The sequence below is a fragment of the Lissotriton helveticus genome, chromosome 7, assembly GCF_964261635.1.
Source record: "Lissotriton helveticus chromosome 7, aLisHel1.1, whole genome shotgun sequence".
NCBI lineage: Eukaryota > Metazoa > Chordata > Amphibia > Caudata > Salamandridae > Lissotriton > Lissotriton helveticus.
This window is the reverse complement of record NC_136068.1, coordinates 760,098,365-760,120,157: the sequence shown is the minus strand read 5'-3', so window position 1 is coordinate 760,120,157 and position 21,793 is coordinate 760,098,365. Positions and strand designations below refer to the sequence as shown.

The 21,793-nt window shown below is 39.8% G+C and overlaps 1 protein-coding gene across 1 annotated transcript in view; it reads right to left on the bottom strand.

Annotated features, from left to right (window-relative positions):
• The window catches only part of LOC144769114 (organic cation/carnitine transporter 2-like), a 739,817-nt gene that overhangs the window by 460,092 nt on the left and 257,932 nt on the right, over window positions 1–21,793 (bottom strand). The window contains exon 3 of the mRNA XM_078653116.1: window positions 14,593–14,747. Within this exon, the coding sequence (XP_078509242.1) occupies window positions 14,593–14,747 (155 nt within the window). The remainder of the gene's footprint in view (window positions 1–14,592; window positions 14,748–21,793) is intronic.

Here is a 21,793-nt window from a genome sequence, read left to right as displayed (position 1 = left end):
TCTTAAAACTTCACACTTTTTGTTTTGTGTCTCTTCTCACACTCCTCCTTATTCCCGGATACCTACCCCAGTTTCCTTCACTGACACGTTAGGTGGTACCACACTAGAGAGGGTGGGGGGTTGTCATCTGAGCCTACAGTACGTGAGCTTGAAGCCATTATGGTCAAAAATATCAAAAGACACATTTTGTATGAGCTACTAGCCAGGCTAGAAACAAAGTACATTTTTAAGTGAGAAGGCAGAACATTCCTCTATAGGGCTGAAGGTATCATATTACCCCTCTTCCTTAGCTTTAAAGCGCAAACTTAGCAAATCAATCAATCAAATAAATCTTTATGTGGATTATTACTATTCATAAAAGACAATTGTTGAAAAGACACGGCAAAAATACTAATACATTCGTGTTGTTATGTATAAATATTAAAAACATAATAATTACCATAAATGGGACCAATAAGAATGGCCACCAACCAGAACCCATATCTAGAAACACAGGTTATTTGCTGTGATGATACACACTATTGTTCTCAGTAAGCTAAAACTTATAAATAGATACACTTATATTTTCTTTTTAAATAATTTAGAAGGAGATGAATGTGCAACGACCGCAAGACATTTATGTTCTTATTCATATATCATGCTGCTCTATCTCTCCAGTGAAAAGATTAAAAACCTTAGAAAATGTTACAAACAAGCTTTACAGGCCAGGAAAATAGAGATAAGAGAGATGGCTTGGGAAAACCTGGTCCAAGAAGCCGAAACCAAAAATTCTACTCTCTTCTGGAAAATCATAGATCAACCCCTTTTTAAAGAGGATTATTCTGTAGGAATTGATACTGTGGTGTCTCCAACGGATTGGTAGTCGTACTTTGAGGGAATTTTAACCCCACTAAATGTTGTAATAATAAGGGCAAGGATGGAAATGTCATCTTGCTAACTTTTTGCATGATTGATATAATTACTATAGATGAGATCAGAACTCCCTTCAAGATAGTGCAAGTGGGAAGGCGGCAGGCCCAGACGGGGTTCCGATAGACATTTTTAAATATTACATTGACTTCTGGCCACCCATTTTGCTAACATTTTTAAATGCTGTTACTAATGGTGCGTTGCCCACAACATTCCAATTTTCAAAAAGGGCAATAGAGCTAGTGCCAAATGTTACCAACCGATTTGCCTCCTTGACTCCACATTCAAACTTATGGGCAGAATTGTACTTGCTAGATTGGGTGAAGGACGTTTAATATTTTCATTTATGTTACAAGAACCGAAGGATTCGCTGTGTTTGAAAAGTGCAGTGTCAGCTGATCAGGGATAGGAAGTGCCATGCTAGCATTTCAACCCCTTTGTCGTTAACTGCAAGTCTCACAGCAAAAGCAATACAATAAATAATTACAAAAATAAATATTAAAATATGTCAAAAGTCGATAGGACTGAAGAAAAGGCCAGTCTTGGGATCACCATGCCTGCACGATGATTCCCCACATTTTGCAGTACATACAAACAGACATGGAGGTGTGGCTGCATAAGTGCGGCTAGTGTTTTACGCATGGACACAGCAACCTTTGCGGTTTAGCATTTCCAGAAATTTTCTCATTTTTTCTACAAATTCAGGAAGTGGCTTTTCTGGTGCGTCGGGGCCTGTTTCGTCCCATGCATCTTGCTGGGGAAGAGGTGTAGAAGAACAATAAATTACCAAGAAAGGAAAAAGCAAATACATAAAGCGTCAGAAGAGATCACTCTATTGCAAAAAATTTCATATGAAGGGGCAATTGACCACGGACATCCTCTGACTTGTGAGTGAAGCACAATTTAGGCAGTGGGTAGAAAAAGAATCAAAAACGCTTTCTCATTTTTTCTGTCCACCCCTGCCGCGTTAGGGAAAATATGTTTTCTTTATTTCACTTCAATGCTATGTTTGTTCTAGTTGATTCAATGCCCATTAGATTCCCAATGTTAGACTAATGTTCGGATTTGTTACCTTTGCCTCAAATTGTAAAGCGCTCTGATATCCTTCGGGATCAAGTTCGCGCTATATAAAACTTTATAAATAAATAAATAAATATTAAGTGAAACACAATATGGCTTCAGAAAAGGAATCGGAACGGTTGAACAGTGTATAAACTTGGAGCTACTCATAGGAAAATACACTATTGCTAAGGAGGGTTCTCTCCACCTATGCTTTGTTGATCTTTCCAGCGCATTTGATTTAGTGAACCATACTATGTTATGGCACACGCTGGAAGGGATGGGTGCTCCAACCAATATCATTAGTCTCCTGTCTCAAATTTATGTCCATTTAACATCAAAGATACGATATGGACCATCAGGGGAATGCACAACACACTTTAAAGTTATCCTAGGAATTAGACAAGGCTGCGTCCTCGCACCACTTTTATTTATTTTCACTATATATTTAATGGAGTTGATTTCTTGCTACAGGGTCTTAAAGCTGATGCCCTTATTGTACGTAAACTCGTAATACCTATTTTGTTATACGCAGATGATGCAGTCCTGATTTCCAGGACTGCAAATGGTCTTCAGCTTTTGATCGATAATTTTACTGAGTTTATGACTGATAAAGACCTAGCAATTAATCTATCTAAAACTCGTGTTATGACCTGTGGGAAACATAAAACTAAACATAGTACCCACTTCATAAACGGGGCACCCATTAAGAGGACTTCTACCTTTTCGTATTTAGGATTACTTTTTAATTGTAAAGGTACCTGAAATGCACATATTAACCTAAGTAAATTGAAATTTTTAAGGACAAGTGAGGCTTTTTTTAGATTCTCACAAAAAATAGGTAACAAGCCTGTGAGAGAGATTTTAAAATGTAATGGGAGCAAATGTGTATCTGGGGTATGCTATGGTGGCGCCCTTTGGGAATGGCAGATACCTCTATTTTGCAAATAATGGAACATACATTTTTGCGTAGGGTATTGTCAGTCCCTAACTCCACTGCTACCTATATTGTCCATAGAGAAACAGATGTCCCCTTTTTAAGTGATTTGATTAGTGTATTGACCATTAATTTATGGCATCGAATTTGGACAAAAGAAGAATCTAATTTTACCAAGGAAATAATATATGATTGCCTTAGTCTTGATCACTCGAAGAAGATACCATGGTTAAAATACGTCCATGATCTTCTGATCGAGTGTGATGTGAATGCTGTTTTTAAAGACCCATCGAGTATTGAGAATTTTAGTAAGGGGGAGCTTAAAAAGAAACTCCTAGGGTCTAGGAAGATAAAAAGGGAGGCAGGGCTATGTACTAAATCCAATGTTAGATCATACTGTGAAGGGCCCTTTTCATTAGGCACCCAACCTTATCTTATATTTATCAGGAATACCCAACACAGATTTTATTTGACCAGAGTAAGGCTACGAACATTGCATTTTCAGATAGCATTTCCTAAGATCGGCAACTGGAGTGCAAACCTTCCCACGTGCCCCTGCAATGGTTAATCTGCCCAAAGCACATTGCACTTTATACTGTTTTGTAATTTCTACAGGGATCTTAGGAAATCAATTCTGCGCCCACTTTTTATTTCCAATAAGTTGTACTCCTATAAAACCGCTTTTAATTTTATATGTAAATTAGATCATGTTGCGATCTGCAATGCAGTCATTTCCTTCGCTCAATTAGCAATTAAGCGAAGGAAAATGCTCTCATATTTGGAATCACTTGTCTATGAGACTGATTAGTTGATTAAATGCTGCGTTCTATTTCAGGTACCTTTTTAAGTTTGTTGAAATTCTATGCACCCCATGAAATGTTATTGATTAATCTTGTGTTTATGCATCAATAATGAAATACATATCTTTTTTTTTATTTTAATAAATCTTTTTATGAGGGGGGAAAAAGGGGATTGTAACACGAAGACATGTTTTTATTGCTATATTACTTCCCTGAATCAAGTTTTATTATGTAGAATGCTTTTATGGATATTTTTCATACTGAATAAAGCTTGTTTTGACTTTGACTTTGATTTTCTTTTAATGATGGCACAGGAAATAAAAGCTGATAAAGCACAGCAGATGTCAACTGTCTAAAGGTTGCGCAAAAAGTTAAAAGCCTCCTGATAAAATGAACATCGCTCTGCTAAGAACAGCGGTTGCATAAAACATTTTCTAATATCGGAATAGAATTTCCAAAAAAGAATAAAGTGCATTGTCGATTAATTTGATTTCCCATCACATGGGCACTTTGGTAAATTGTTAGACCACATATATCTTTTCGGGATTGCAACAAGCTGGTGCACAATGCCCATAATAAATCAAGTGAGGCAGAATCTCTTCTGTACCTCGATCTATCAGGTATATTTGTAGACCTTGATATGTGGATCCTTCCAGGTTTATCGAGATACAGTAGATTTATACATCTGTTTTGTTTCTCTCTCTAGGTTGCGCTTTTCAATACAAAACAAAATAAGTTCTTTTTTACTATACTGAAGAACGCTGGCTGGACATTCAATGAATACGTTCTCACCAATTTTCTTGTGTAAGCCTCTAACATATGCCAGCTGGGGAATCTTGTCATATTAACACAGGGCAAGGCAGTCATTTATCAGATCTCTTGTGAATTTTGTTCCAGCCTTGATCCAAATGTTATACCACCCGACTAGAGCGAAAAGGTCTCTACTGTGCTCAAGGAAAGTAATATCCAATTCCCTATGGATATTATAAGATGATACTGAGTGGAGAACTGCAAGAAGTTTGCACAGAAAAGAGTTTTCTAATTTTTGCTTAATTCAGCATTCACCATATCCCACAGGACCGCCCCATGTGTGGCCATTGAAATACACTCACTCTTATACATATGCAACAGCTCACGGATGGGTTTATTACCAATTTACAGTGGCAAATCTAAACAATGTCTCTATGGTCCTTTTAAATTTGAGATTGGTTAAGTTTATTTGGGGTCCCAAATGTCCACATCTTGAAAAAAGCACATCTAGATAGGAGACGTTTTGATCCTCCTCCAATCTATGGTCCCTCACAGTGTGAACTTTCTTCTTTGCCTTCCCCCTCCCACATACCATGATGAAAGTTTTTGCCAAGTTTAGTTTTAAATCTTTTTGCTCCATATAAGCAACAAAACCGTTAATCAATTTTTTAAGTCCATTTACGGCCATAGATAATAGGACTGCATCATCAGCATAAAGGAGCACGGGTAGGTCAAGGTCCTATTCTAGGCACATCAATTGCAGCTTTCTGTCTACCCTATTTATATTAAGAGAGAATGGAAGTGGGGCTAAGATGCATCCTTGCCTCATACCTCTGGTATCTAAATCCTGTAGTACACGGTTCCTCTCGTCCATATCTCACACAAGTCGTTAGTGAAGCATACATCTGGGACAAAAATGATTCTATGTCCAGAGAGGGGCCCGTTTTTCAAAGTTTATTATGATTAGCAAGGTCAAAATAGATACTAAGATCTGCAAAACAAAGGTGTATTTGACCCTGCTTGGCTACAGTTTATTTGGGGATACAAGGCTGGAGGTTAATACATTGTTCCGGTGTACCTATATCTTCCTTGATGTGCCTATATCTTCTCTTAAACCATACTGGGAGTCTGTCCAAATGTGATTATTAACTGCCCAGGAGTCTAACCTCTCCAGAATGATTCTCCCCAACAGTTTTTCTAAGGACTTCAGGAGCGATATTGCTCTATAGCACTTAGTACCCCCCATCACCTTTTTAAAAATGGGGACAATTATGGAAGCAGTCCGGGTGGGTGGAATTGAAGCTTTTGCTGCCGCATGAAATACCTGCATCAGGATAGGAGCCACAATGCTAAACAGGATCTAGAGGCGTCCACCGGGTCCCCCGTAAGGGCGTGGGGCTTTCTTAGAAGATGATTTTTCTATAGCAATTTCCACCTCTGTTAGACTTACGGTCTGTAAGGGAAATGTCATTGATCCAGGACTCATGTCCCCAGGAGTAAAGGATTGTTTCGTCTGAGGATTGAATATACTTTCAAAGTGATGTATCCAATCGGAAGCAGAGACTAAAGCCTCAATTCTCTGATCTGAACTATCCCTGAGTATTGGAAAACTTAGTTAAAAAATAGTGAAATATCTTAATCTGAGCGATCTTGCATTACATTTAGGGCCTTATTACGAGTTTTGCAGTCCCGTGGACACCGGTATTGGTGTTGGCAGTCCGAGCATGGAGAGCACTTCAGTCTGACCGCCATATTACGAGTTGGGTGTATTGGCTTTGAGAATGCCGCAGCTGGACACCAGAGACCACCAGCATACTGCAGAATGCCAAATTAGCATTGGAGAAAGGCAGCCGCCATAGGGCGGTATGTGGGAGCTGTACCGCTGTGCGTATTAAATGTTGCCTGACCCACAAGCAGACCGTGGCAGTCCGACCGTCTGCTTCAAGGTGTGGCGATGAAGGAGTTGGGGTGCATATTAACCCCTTTCTTCTTCTACCAGGCAGAATCCGACGTGGATCTCTGTCTCCAAGTCCCCCTTCACAGCAAGATCTTCACCTCGAGGATTAGGGGTGGGTGGAATTTGCGTAATCCCGTTACGCAAATCTCCGCGAAACGGTAAAAAATCTCCGCGAACATGCAGAAATTCCGCAAACACGCGGAATTGCTTGTTCGCGATGCCTTTTTACTATTCGCAATCGCTGTTTGCGTGCTCTGGGAGAAATATCTCGCGAACACGCATTTGAGAACGCAAACATGCAAAAAAATGCGCGAAATTGTGGATGCAGAATTTTGGGCAATTTTGCGTTCTCCGTGGAATGCGAAATTACCCAAATTCCACGAGCGGACCGGAATTAATTGCCCAGGCCTAATTACGACCCTGTGTGCGGCGATATAAAAGTGAGTTTTTCGTACCATATACCCACTGCCAAGACTGACCACATATGGGCTGAACACGGGGAATGGGTATATGGTATTTATCCACATATATCATGCATATGTGTGCATCTGACACATATGCAGTCGAATTGCACACACAGGCATCAATATATTTGGAAAAAGTACTCTCCATCACCGCAAGATCCGCGCCTTCACACCGCTGGATCCGTAGTTAACTTGAAAAGATGCAGTTCTACGCCAGTCTGACCGCCAAACTTGTAATAAGACCCTTATTCTGTATAAAGCACTTTTCCTGTTTGTTATTTTCTGGAAGAAATAGTTGCTAATATAGTTTTTTCCTATTGAGTTTCTAGAAGGCAACAACATTTTGAGGTAACATAAATAATTTATATCTAATACAATTGAAGAAGAACATCCATTGTGATGGAAGAAGAGCTACATCGGAGGTCAAATTGGAAAAAATGAAAATAACCTGTATAACTCAATACTGCATTATTATACAGGGCAAGAAGTAATAGAAATAAAGCAGGTTATTAATATATACCCCAATTAATACTTTTAATAAAGTTATTAATTCTAGGGACATTTACTATTTATGTTGACCCAATGGTTCTAAATATTGTAGCTAGATTATCTCCTGAAATCTTGTACATAAACCAATTTTACCCAGTCTTTTAAATATTTCTTTTATCATGGACTACTAGGTTCTTTAACACAGGACACAAGATGTGCAAGTCACTTATGCTGATGAATTCTCCTTGATTTAGATTTCATGAGCTGAAATACACCAGCACCTTATAAGTGAAGATTTTCTATTTAAATCAATTAAAATGTGGCTTTACACAAATGTGGATACTTTTTATATCTTGAATCCCCAGAAATAGCCCCAGATGGATGATTTGTGCATGTGTATCAACTTGTATTAGATCTTTAGGTATTGTGAAGAGGAAACTGTTTTAAACTGAACATTTTGTGAACACTGTCAGTGACATTTGTCATAAATCTCTATAAATACCAAGCCTAACTATAATACAGTCTACAAATACAGGTTGTCCTTCTTGCTTGTGGGTACACAGATCGTTAACTAAGTTCATGTACATTCTTTACAATTCCTGAATGCTTAAAAAATATTCAGCCCTCTTAGAACCAGAATTTAAGTAATTGCTCACATTATTAGTATATTATATACTTGATACCAAAGCACCCTCAGTTTGCACTATACCTTGAAACTACAAAAAGTGGAGCCCCAATAGTTTATTAAAATAAATACTTACCTATAAGAATTGAAAAGTGGCACTCATGGAACAGTACTGCACCCTTTACAATATCATCGCACCCATTACACGATTCCTTAGTGTTCACTTTTTTAGTGTTTCACTTCTTTTTTATTTTATTTATTTATTTATTTTATTGGGAAAGGACATATTAACGGCATTACATACAAAAAGTAACAAAATCCACAATGTCTATGTCATTGCCCACTTCTTAATTATATTCCACCACCCCCTCCCATTCCCAACCCCCTAACCACTACCGGAGGACGGAAAGCACAATAAAGAAAATACACAGAAAAAACAAAACTACACAAACTTGGTCAAAAAGAAAGCATCTTCGGTTTCATCTCAAATTGTATTATGATTACCTCCTCTTATAGATCTATAAATTCAGCCAATTCATTAATGGCTCCCAAATCAATTCCCCTTCACTGCGAGTCCTTGGACCTTTCCTCTTAAATATCAGTAGTTCCCACTTCCCTACGTTTATAAATTTACTAAACCATTCAAAAAAATTCGGGGGGGCAGGATCTAACCATATCGTTGCTATACACAATCTCAATATGGCCATAGCAATATATAATAGCTTCTTCTCTGATTCAGACAGATCCATATCGCCTATTCCCAACATTATAACCTGTGGTGACAATTGTATCCTATGACCAATAATCAGTTCTAGCCGTTGTCCAATTTCGTTTAACAGTGGAGTCAGGCAAGGGCAGGATGAAAACATGTGCATACTATCCACAGCAAACTCCCCACATCTAGGACAGTTTACTCCATCAACCCCGCCCCATTGTTGAATACGATGTGGAGTAATATACAGATTTAGCCAGGTCCTAAAGCATTGGACCTGCAGGTTTGCCGATATAGTGGCTGAATAGCTATAGCCCAATGACTTTTCACACACATCCTGCCCAGCCTTTACTCCAATTTGCCAGCGGTTAAAGTGCTTGTCTAAGTCATCACTTCTAGTTTCATTTACCAGTTTATACATCGTAGAAATGTTAGATTAATTTAAATCCCTTGTTAGATAAAATAGAAATTGAGGCGCAACGGATTAATAATTTAAAGCTAACATTGATGGGGAGATGCAACGTTATAAAAATGATCTTTTTTCCAAAAATGTTGTATATTCTGAGAGCCATTCCTCTATTAGTGGATCCGATTTGGTTCAAAAAAATGGAACGCATTATTTCCTGGTTTGTATGGGCAGGTAAAAGACCCAGAAGGGCTATGAAATATATGACGTTACCGAGAGAGAGGTGGGCTGGTCTCTACCTAATTTTCAGTGTTATTATTGGTCAATAATGCTGAGACATATAGGTGAATTAGTAGATGGGGAGGATCTTCCCGGTTCTGATGTGTCAATTTATTGATAATTTATGGGGAAGAGGCTAAGGGTTTGCTTTTTAGGCATATTGATTTCGCTTATTTTAAGCGGGTAAGGTTCAAGATTTTGCTGGCGGCTTTCAAGGTTTGGAGTGCCGTCCGGAAATTATTTAAAGTGGGGAGATTACATATTTACACCCCTCTTATTGGAAATACTCTGTTACCGGACATTTTTAGGGATGGCTATTTTAGAGAATGGAATGTACAAGGAGTCCTGACAATAGGTGATATTGTTACGGAAACAGGAATTATGACTTTTGAGTGTATAGGACGAAAATTTGGTATAAGTAATCGCCATTTTTTCAAATTTCTGCAGATCCGGGATTTTGTTTGAAGGAAGACTGTCAGTTGGGTTCGTATTCCGTTAGTGGAAGCTATTTAGGGAGGCCAATCAAATATTTCTAGGGTTTCACTTCTTGTAAAATGAAAGTAGTGGTGTTTGGAAAATACTCGAAGAAAGTGTGCTTAAAGTGGAGACTGGGCAGCAATAATATAGCAACAGAAAGGGCATGCCACTATCTAGGAGCGTGGCTAAATGATAAAGGAAAGGCAAACTTGCATCAGGCTAAGGAATCACTGACAGAATATCGACTCTAAGAATATCGACCTACAGAAACATCGACGCTGGAATATCGAAGGTAAGTATATCGACATCCTATCTACAACAAGGTAAGTACAAAAATATCGAAACTAAAATATCGATGTTAAAAATATCGTAGTTAAAAATATCGGGGTTTTTTCAGTTAAAAATAAATGTGTAAAATAAAGTAAATAATACTAATAAATAAAATAAAAATAATTAAAAATATTTATTAATGTTTAAAATTAATAAATGATACATATATAATAATAAAACATTAATTAAACATACATAAAATATATAATATATACTTAATAATAACTTTTAATAATTATTTTAATTATTTATACATTATTTATAAATACTATAAATTACAAATACATCTACACACAAAATAATAACAAATAAAAAGTATATAATTATTTAATAAATTAAAAAAATTAAATATATCTACAAAATATTCTAAATTAATTAAATACTACATTATCTAAAATAATACAAAAAATATTAAATAAAAAATAAATAAAACTACTATTTAAAGTCCCAAACAAACTACAGTAATTAAAATATTGGATAGCGTAGAAAGTAAAATTACTATTCCCACTCCATAAAATGCAACAGTAGGGAAAGCGTTGGATAGCGGGTGGGTAAAAATTACTATTCCAACTCCAGAGTGTGAAACAGTAGGGAAAGCGTTGGATAGCGTAGGGGTAAACATTACTATTCTCACTCCAGTGAGTGCAACAGTAGGGAAAGCGTTGGATAGCGGGTGGGTAAAAATTACTATTCCAACTCCAGAGTGTGAAACAGTAGGAAAAGCGTTGGATAGCGTAGCAGTAAAAATTACTATTCCCACTCCAGAGAGTGCAACACTAGGGAAAGCGTTGGATAGCGGATGGGTAAAAATTACCATTCCCACTCCAGTGAGTGGAACAGTAGGGTAAGCGTTTGATAGCGTAGGGGTTAAAAATTACTATTCCAGCTCCAGAGAGTGCAACAGTAGAGAAAGCGTTGGATAGCGGGTGAGTAAAAATTACTATTCCCACTCCAGTGAATGCAACAGTAGGGAAAGCGTTGGATAGCGTAGGGGTAAAAATTACTATTCCCACTCCAAAGAGTGCAACAGTAGGGAAAGCGTTGGATAGCGGGAAGGTAAAAATTACTATTCCCACTCCAGAGAGTGCAACAGTAGGGAAAGCGTTGGCTAGCGTAGGGGTAAAAATTACTATTCCCACTCCAGAGAGTGTAACAGTAGGGAAAGCATTTGATAGCGGGTGGGTAAAAATTACTATTCCAACTCCATAGAGTAAAACAGTAGGGAAAACGTTGAATATCGTAGGGGTAAAAATTACTATTCCCACTCCAGAGAGTGCAACAGTAGGGAAAGTGTTGGATAGCATAGAAATTCAATATAACATACTTATAAATAATGTTTGTATTTAAAATAATTAATAATTTAAATTTGAAACCAACATCATTTACAAATACCCATTAATAATGATTAAAAACAAAATTACAATTGAATAATGTATTAACAATAAATTAATAAATACCAATACGAATTAATTAATCAATATTAGTTACCAAATAATAAATATTGAACAATGAAATCTTTTTCAAAACAAAACACATATTTATTATTAAAATTTGATTAGCAATTAAGAAGTGTGGAGAAGTGTGGCTCACTGGTTAGAGGAGGCAGACCTGGAAGCAGAGGTCAGCCCGGGACCAGGGTTCAATTCCCGGCTCGGCGGGGTCTTGAATCCTAAAATGTCCATGGACTCGACAATTCTCGCTCCGGTGCCTACTCGATTCACGGGTTCATACTCTGCGACTCTGGGCAATAGCTTGCTTAATCTCCACAACGGCCCCTCGTGGCGGGATGCCTGGCTTTCACCTTGCGGATGCCCTGCTGGGGTTATCTCACAGGGGAATACCAGGACGGGTTCCCTAAGCAAGCGCTTAGAAACCGCTTGGTGATTTGCGCTATATAAATTCCTGTACATTTACAATTAAAAAACTTTAAACAATAAAATTATTAAAAAATAGTTTCCAATTAAAATAAATTACTTACCAATTAAAAAAATTAATTACCAATTACAAACATTAATTACCAATTACAAACATTAATTACAAATTAAAAAATTAATTACCAATTACAATCATTAATTACCAATTAAAAAAATATTTACCAATTACATACATTAATCACCAATTAAAAAATTATTTACCAATTACAAATATTAATTACCATTAAAAAAAATTAATCATCAATTACAAAAATGAATTACCAATTACAAACATTAATTACCAATTTACAAAATAAATTAATTAAAATAATTGCCAATTAATAATTAATTACAAATTAATGTATTATCAATATAAATAAATTAAAATAAATAATTATTTAATTACAATTAAAATACTTCCCACCCAATTCCCCTATAAACCCACTACCCGCTACAAAACTTAAATGCAAAAAAATTTAAATTAATTTGTAGTTCCTAAAAAGTAATAATTCATTTAATATATTTAAATTACTTCCCACCCTATTCCCCTATAAACCCACAACCAGCTCCAGTACTAAAACATTAAATTAACTTTAAAATATAATTATTAATATATAAAAATAGTACACATGTAATTTAAAACAAGTAAAATACTTAACAAAAAACATATAACACATACATATTAAATACATAATAAAATACATAATAGTAATACATTTATCGATATTAGTAACATCGAAATTAGTAAAATCGATATATTTGATATCGAAAATACTGACTTCGATATTACTTACATCGATATAAATAAATTCGATATTACTTACCTTAGGGTCGATATTCTGTCCAACGATATTCTTGACCTCGATATTCTTTACCTTCGATATTTCAGACTCGATATTTCGGTAGATCGATATTACAAACTCGATATTTAGACTGTGTACCCAGGCTAAGACGTAAGCCAAAATACAAGCCACCATCTACGCACTGTGCAAGCTACGAAGCAAATTACATAGCCCTACCACGGAACCTATAAGGAAAGTGACAAAATCTAAATTGCCTGTGCTATAAAAGGCTTTTAGGGCTCCCCAAATACATACAAAACGCCTTGATTAGTCTGGAGTATGGCCTGGTACAACAAAAATACATATATAGGAGCACCCTGGTAAAATTCTGGTTCAGACACTAAGGGGTCCATTAGGATGGCGGGCCCTATCGCAAAACGGGACCGCCCGCCTGAAGGGCGGGGGTCCTGGGGGTGCCATTAGGATGTGCCCGCCACAGTGGCGAGCACATCCTGTATTCTCAGCATTGTGGCGGGCGGTGCTCTCTGCACCGCCCGCCACAATGCTGACAATACATCACAGCATTTTCATTTCCAAAGCGGCAGGCACCACAGGCACCCCCGCCCGTGTGCACCACCCACTCACCTTCACTCTGGGGGCCCGCCGGCGGCCCCCAGAGTGAAGACCGCCTGCCTTTCCGTGGCCGCCACGGAAAGGCATTGCACTCTTGCCATTGTAATATGGCTGGCGCCGCAAGGCGACCGGGGCGGAAAAGTGGCGGGCAGTCTTTTTTTCCGCCGTGGTCCCCCCTGCCGTACTAATATGGTGGGGTGGGAATTCAGGGAAGGATGTCCGGCGGATTGCCCCCACCAGGCTGGCGGTGGCTACCTGCACCGCCCGCCACAATGCTGACAATACATCAAAGCATTTTCATTTCCAAAGCGGCAGGCACCGCGCGGTGCCTGCCGCTTTGGAAATGAAAATTAAGGGGGGTACATCTAATATGTTGCTGCCCTTGCCCTACTCCAACACCGTTGTAAATTGTTAAAAGAACAACGTTTTTAGGGCATGGGGTCAGAAAATGCGTTGATGCGGCTCCAGTCCTGCACAGTGCCCTCCGACCGGGCACAATTTGGCAAATTCATGAACATAGCTCGAAGGGACCTAATTGAAAACATTACAGATGCAAACTGTGTAGTCGCAAGTGCAGTGATTCCTGTCGGTACAGAAGAGGACGAACAGTGAGGCTCCCTCTCCAGAGAAAGGACCACGAGGGTCCCATGAAAACTGTAGCGCCTCAAGTATATTCTTTTCCTCATAGTCAATGATTATATAAGAGACCTAGATATTTTAATCACAATTTTATCCCACGTATTTTAGGAAAAAACCCCATTTCACAAATGGTCTGTGATCTGTTTTAACGTTATGTTTGATACACAATTTAATATATGAATAAGAAGGGTGTGACACTTTTTTTTAAATGTTAATTGTTATAATGTATCGCAATTTTGCAATGATTTTAAGCATGCAAATAAATACATTCATTCATTCATTCTCTTCTTGGGAGCGCTTTTTTCCAGATTTATATGGGTTACATTGAAAAATGCAGATTATAAAACAGTAATGTAAGGAAATGTAACAATTAAATCGATTGTGCATTTCAACTTGAAATGTAAAGTAGTTTAAACGAGAAATGTCCATACCAAGTATGAAAGCTGCTACGTAGTTGGATATCTGTCCCATTCCGACTATGAGGAAGAACACAGAAAACATTTCCCAGCTTGTTGAGAAGACTTGGATGAAGCTGAAGCCAGTCTGAACTGCCATAGTACCAAAGAGCACCAGCTTCCTGCCAAACCTTTCACATAAATGAAGAAAGAGAAGAAAACATTGTTTTATTGATAAGCATAAGGAACGTCACAGCCTATCAATACAGCACAATGTCAAAATGTATGCAAGACGAGAGTGCCAAGTTAAGAAGGCATGATTTAGCGTCTGGCTGGTCGAAATCCTGCTTTCCTGTTGGAAGAAAGCTCACAACTGCCATGCTGCTGGCGATAACTGCCATGCTTTTTCATTTGAATCGCTTGCCACAAACTTGCAGAAATTGCGCAACAGTCCTTTGTGCTAACAGTGCAGAATCTATCAGCCAAAACAGAAATACTCTATACCACTAGCGGAAGGGGGCAGGGTTTCAAACTCTTAAACACAACACATATGACTTGGTTACAACACGTATGTTTTTCATGCAGAGCTCTGTTACTTCTTGGAGCTAGATCTGCACTGTACCAGTGAACATTAAACATGGGCCTCGCCTTTTAAATCACAAGATTGTATGGGGGAACTGGGAACACTTGAATACTGGTCACTTACTGTTTAGGACATAGAAATGATATAGGGAAACTGAGCTCCGAATTACTACTATCTATATTTAACATCATTGGAAGCACTCATATACGAGCATGAACATATGAGTGCTGCCACTGAATATAAACAGAGTAGAAGTGTTTATGTTAACCCCAGTATGGCACAGCCACCTCATAAACCTACACATGATGCAGGAGTTCAGTTGCACATTTGGCACGGTTGAATGTATTTTTCTCCATGGTCAGTTCACTCGGATATTTAGCAGTTTTTGATGCACTAAATATTTGATGGGAAGTTCTCAATTTCTTGCCATTTGAGATCAATATTGCAGCTTTTGAACCAGCTCATTAGGACTTGATGGCAATTCTTGACGTAAATGTGAGGTACTGGCAGTATTTGGTAGATGGACTTCCGCCAAGTTCAAGAGGACTATAATTGGTGTACAGGCAAATTCTGGTGAAAATAGAACTTCTGCAACAAAACTAGTGCTGACTCTATTTCACTCTTTATAATTATAACAAGGGAACCCAATGGATACCTTCGGACCATGGGCGGACAATTTTTTATAGAAAACAAAGGTCCTATGGCTAATTCAATTGTACACACAATGAAGTTATAGACTTGAATCAGTACTATATCTGTAGTTCCTGTACCCAGCCGGGTCAGGGAATTTTTATTTAAGTTGATCAAAAAGGATTAAGTGACCATACAAGGGGTCAATTTCAGCATTTGATAGGGTACAAGCCTGCACCTATCCAGGAAGAAACTAGAGTTTAGAAAAAGGTAGAAATGGGAAAAAGATACAATATCAGGCAAGAAAACGTAGGAGCTACATGTCCCTTGCAAGTGGTTAGCTAATGCGCAAGTTTAGACAAACAGTCCCTGCAAATACAATAAACACAATGGATATATTGCAGAACTGTTTAAAGTGTCGACGTTTCGATCCCCTGGCTCCTAATGAACCGGGATCATCTTCATGACTATGTAATTAGTTGCCTGTTTAAATTTGATGCGCCTGTGGGAATAAGGACAGAAGAAAAAAACCAAATAGGTCAGATTTAAATTACAGAGATTAAAAAACGTCCTCCATGTGTCAAGATTGATTCAAAGGTGTGCCACATGCTTAGCTCTTATTCTGCATACAGTAACAATTCTGCAAACGCCCATGCATAGATTGATTGAACTTACTGGCAAAAACACTGTTATTGTGCTGGCTGCTGCAAGCTCCGAGGCGCACGGGCAATTTCACTCGGCACTACATCAGGCCAAGCAATAAAAAGTGACACTTACTGAATGGCGATTGTGGTACAGTCTTTTTTTTTTTAATTAATGGAAAGATAGAACCAATACATTCAACAGTAATGTACATTATGTGTGACAAGTAAATCAAATAGAGAAAAAAGAAAAACCAAGAAAATATTGCATAAGTAGCTTACACAGTATACACGGCACGAGGATGCCCCAAAAAGTGGTCCGTAGTGTGGTCTGGGTGGAACGCATATAGAGGAGGGATCTGTGTGGCTCCAGCACATGCCTCATTATTTGTGTAATGTATATTATTTTGCTATCATCACTACTGTGTTCCCACGCTATGACTGTCTTTCTTGACGATTGTCATTTATGCCATGTCGACTTGTTTTTTTTTTGTCTAAAACAATAAAAAGATATTTTTTAAAAAAGCCTCGATTTTGTAAAAACTTGTAAAAGTCTCTACTATCTAATCCATACAATTCTCTAACATTTTCAAACGAAACCAGCCCTGTTAAGGAAAAAAAAGCTCCAAGTTTAGTCAAACCTGCTTTGCCCCATCTTTCTACAATAGAGCCTTTAAAAATCTCAGGCAAGATGGGATTATTACAGAGTGGTGTCTAAAAATTCATGCGGCCCAGCCCCATACATTTCTGAATAGATTTCAAAACCTTGCATCCGCCTTGTAGCATCTTAAAACGGACTTTCTTGCAGTGATTATCTTTCAGGTGCCGCCAGAACCACCCCAAGCTTCTGTCCCCATAACAAGCTCGAGTGGGGAAGGTATCTCTCCCATCCTACTTTCACTCGGTTTTGCCTGAATAAGAACTAGATTATTAAGTATGGTAGTGGTCCAATAATAAAGTCTGATGTTTGGTAAAGCAAGCCCTCCGCTTCCCTTGGGTAAAGAGAGAAACTTGAATGCTCTTCTAGGCTTCGCATATCCCCAGATGAATCTGGAGAATAGGTCCTCAATTCCTTTGAGACATTTAGGGGTCGATTCCGATCCGGTAAAAAGCGCTCTGAATCGTCGTGCGGAGAATTTTTTCCCCCATACGAATCGTACCTGTAAACGTCCCGTACGTACGACGAAGTACGATTCGTACCAGGAGCCGTACTCCGTATGAGTCGTACAAGACACCGTACGACTCTAATCTCTGTACGCGACATCTGTACAGTTTGCGGCTTGTTTTTACGACCCAGCAAGTACGATACGTGTCGGGTACGCACCGTACGACCCTTTTTCTACGGGAGCTGAAAACAGCCGTAAAAGCAGAGTTCGTGCCGAAACAGGTACGGAACGGCCCCCCCGGGTACGGTGCGTACCCCCCATGATCGCAGGGGTACGCACCGTACCCCTGCGATCATGGGGTGTACAAGCTGTACCCCCATTGTACGATCGGTGTACGAGCCGTACCCCATGTACGATCGGTGTACGAGCCGTACCCCCATTGTACGATCGGTGTACGAGCCGTACCCCATGTACGATCGGTGTACGAGCCGTACCCCCATTGTACGATTGGTGTACAGCTCGTACAACGATCGTACATGGGGTACGGCTCGTACACCGATCGTACATGGGGTACGGCTCGTACACCGATCGTACATGTGGTACGGCTCGTACACCGATCGTACAATGGGGGTACGGCTCGTACACCCCATGAGCGCAGGGGTACGGTGCGTACCCCAGCGATTATGGGGGGTACGGACCGTACGGTGTGTATGTGTTTTTGTGCTTTTCCGTACGACTCGCCCTTACCTGACGTGGACCGTACAAATCGTGTCCTCATACCCCGGTCTGGATCGTACTCGTCGGGTCGTACGGCATGTGTACGAGTCGTACGGTATGTGTACAAGTCGTACGGTTCACGGTTTCAGCCTTGCAATACGTACGGATCGCGACGATTCAGACGGATTCACAGAATACGGATCGTAGTTCGCGACTCGGACGGACGGGTACGATTCGTACGGAGAGGGGTCCGGATACAAATCGTACGGACGTTTTTTTTCCCGAATCGGAATCGACCCCTTAGTATCAAATTCTAAAGGAATTGTCCGCAACAAATACAAAAACTTTGGAAAAAACTGCCTTTTGATGATATAGCATCTGCCAATAATGGATAAGTGTAGATTGTGCATTCTAGCCAATTCTGTTTACTTTTAGCAATTAGTGGCTCAGTATTATTCTTAACAATACAGTCCGTATTTGCAATTATATCTACCCACAGATATGTCGCTTTTTTAACTACTCGACCATCATTACTCATAACATTCTCATTGCAAATAATTTGAGTTTTTATGGCGATTGAGGGAGTACCCAGAGAGTGACCCAAATCTCGCCGCCTCTATTTCACCTATAGCTACATCAGGATCAGGTGTCACCAAAGCGATATCATCGACATATGCCTGAACTTTGGTTTACCAGCCATTGGTTACAATGGGCCTGATAATATTATTACGTTCTAGCTGGCGTAGAAAGGAATCAATGTATATTGCAAATAACAGAGGCGAGCTTGGGAAGCCTTGCCGGGTACTCCTAGTTATTTGAAAAATGTCTGTTAGTTCTCCATTCATCACAAGTGTTGCAGTGGGATGGATATAAAGCATTTTAAAGGCCTGCAGAAATCCCTTTCCAATCCCCACCCTCGACAAAGTCTCCCATAGGAAAGATCAGGAGACTCAGTTGAAAGCCTTCTCTGATCCAGCAATTGTCGTGCTATTGGATCCTTAGTAATGTGTTGTGCATCGAGAAGTGTGATGGCCCTTCTAATGTGATCAGTCGTCCCTCTTTCAGGTATAAATCCATTCTGTTGTTTGGATATAAACATATGGATAACCGAAGTGTAGCTGAGATTTTGGAGTAGACCTTACTGTCCGTGTTAATTAGTGTTATGGGACGGTATGACCCGGGACCTGTCGGTATTTTATATTTTTTGAAGAAAAATTATGATTTTGGCCTGTGACCAAAATTCTGGTGGTCTGCCCCCTTGAAAACATGTGTAAACAGCTGGGTCATACAGTTTTTTAAATTGTGTTGACATTTTTTTATAAAATTCAAGGGGTATGCTATCTTGGCTGGTAACCTTGCCACTGGGCAGGCTATTGATACACAATAGTATCTCCAACCATTGGGGCAGTTCTTCCAGTTGTAGTTGTTCCTCCTGAGGGAGTTTCTCTGTGGGCATCTGGTTAATAAAGGTCACTACATCAGCTGAATTTCGTGGTGAATAATCATAATAAAGCTTTTGATAATAGGAATAGAATACCTTTCAAATACCAGCTGGGTCTGAAATTAGTCCTTTCTCGGGGTCTTTAATCTCTGCAATTAAATTCCGGGTTGCCTTTTGTATGGCTCTTATGGCAAGATGATGACCCACTTGCTCGCTGCACTCATAAGCTTTCTCTCACCAAGCGGCGAGTTTGTCAACCGCACCTTTGGTTAAAATCTCCATAATTGCTGATTTAGCAGCCATAACCCTTGCTTGTGCTTCACTAGGATCGCCTTCATTTTGCACTACTGTGATCAGTTCTTCTGCCACAGAGAATTTAACTAGTAGATCGTTCATTGCAGCTTACTTTTTTTATTCAGCGAAAGAGAGAATCTAAGTGATTCCCCACCGTATTCCTGCTTTAAGTATATCCCAAACTACGTTGATTCTGGTGCTTCCTACGTTCTCCTTAAGGAACTGAGGTATCCACCCCTTCTGTGACCACACTATTCACATTAAAAGAAGCCCCGCTCAAAACTCCATGTAACACCAACACCCCCTGTAAATCCTCCCATCTTAATCTCTGCTATTAACGAGTCGTGATCCGCCAATATACAAGATTTTTGTCCGATTTTGCAGTCAGGAGTGAGAAACTAATATGTAATCTATTCTTACATGTTTGCTATGTGGATGTGAAAAGTAGGTAAATCCAGGATTTGTGGGATTCTGCCAATTCCAAAGATCCATGAGCGCGTTCCTGACAAAGTGCCTTTAGAGCTTGAAACACCCTTGGTTTACGACCCTTATATATCCAACCTGACTCCTGTCTAAAAATGTTATCGCCATGCAAGTTTATATTAAAGTCCCCGCAGATTATTAACGGACGTGGCCAGGTAGCTAGTTCATTATTTACATGATGAAACACCGTTGGGTCGTCTAAGTTACTACCATAGATGGAACATATAGTAATTGGGTCCCCATTACTCCTGTGACATTCAGTAATTGCCCACCTCCCTAGCTAATCCACAGACATGCGACTGAATTGTAACGTGTGATTAGATGCTTATATTGCAACCCCGCGCGTGCAAGAGTTCTGCGTCGTAGCCCCCACCAGTGTATAACCAAGTGTTCCTCATAGATGTTTGTGTGTTTTCAATATGCGTTTCTTGCATGCAGATTATGTCTGCCTTCAGTAACCTTGAGCCTGCTGCAGTGTTCCATCTTTTTTCAGCATCGATGAGGCCGCAAATTTTCATTGTAGCGATGCATATCTTATTCATTTATATTTGAATGAATGCTTATACCGTATTATGAGCGAAAACTAAATCCCCTTTTTACTGGACCAACCCCCCATTGCCACAGACCGTGATTCTCGACTCTCCCACCAATACAAAGTTAGCACCCTCCTCGCCCTCAACACAGGATGCCACGCCACCTGCCACCTTGCGTCACCGAAAGATACCTTAGGACCCTTCTCCTGCCAAAACTGCAGCTACACTTTCGCCCACATCCACATGCCAGCTCCTCTTGCCACCCAGCCGACAAACAGCACACCCGACCGGCTCAGCTACATCCTTCTCAACACTCGCTCCCTCCACAAACACGCCATAGAAATCTGGGACCTTCTCGAAGCCACCTCCCCTGACATCGCCTTACTCACAGAAACCTGGACTAACCCCATCTCAGGCTCAGACATCACTACTGCAATCCTTAACGGCTACAAAATCACCCGGAAGGAACGCACCACCGACCAGGAGGAGGCATCGCCATCATCCACAAGAACACCCTCCGCCTGACCACTTACTCAGACGACCCAACGACAACCATGGACCACCTCCATTTCCAAATCGAGACCAACCCCAACACCACCCTCTGTGTCACCCTTGTCTACAGGCCTCCCGGCACCTGCCCGTCCTTCACCGACGCCATATTCGACCTCATCACACCAAGGCTCTCACATCCACCGATTACATCCAACTCGGCGACCTCAACTTTCACCTGGATAACCCCAGTGACCAGAACATCGCATCCCTTCTGGAGAACCTCGCCAACATAGGACTCAAGCAGCTAGTCACCGCTC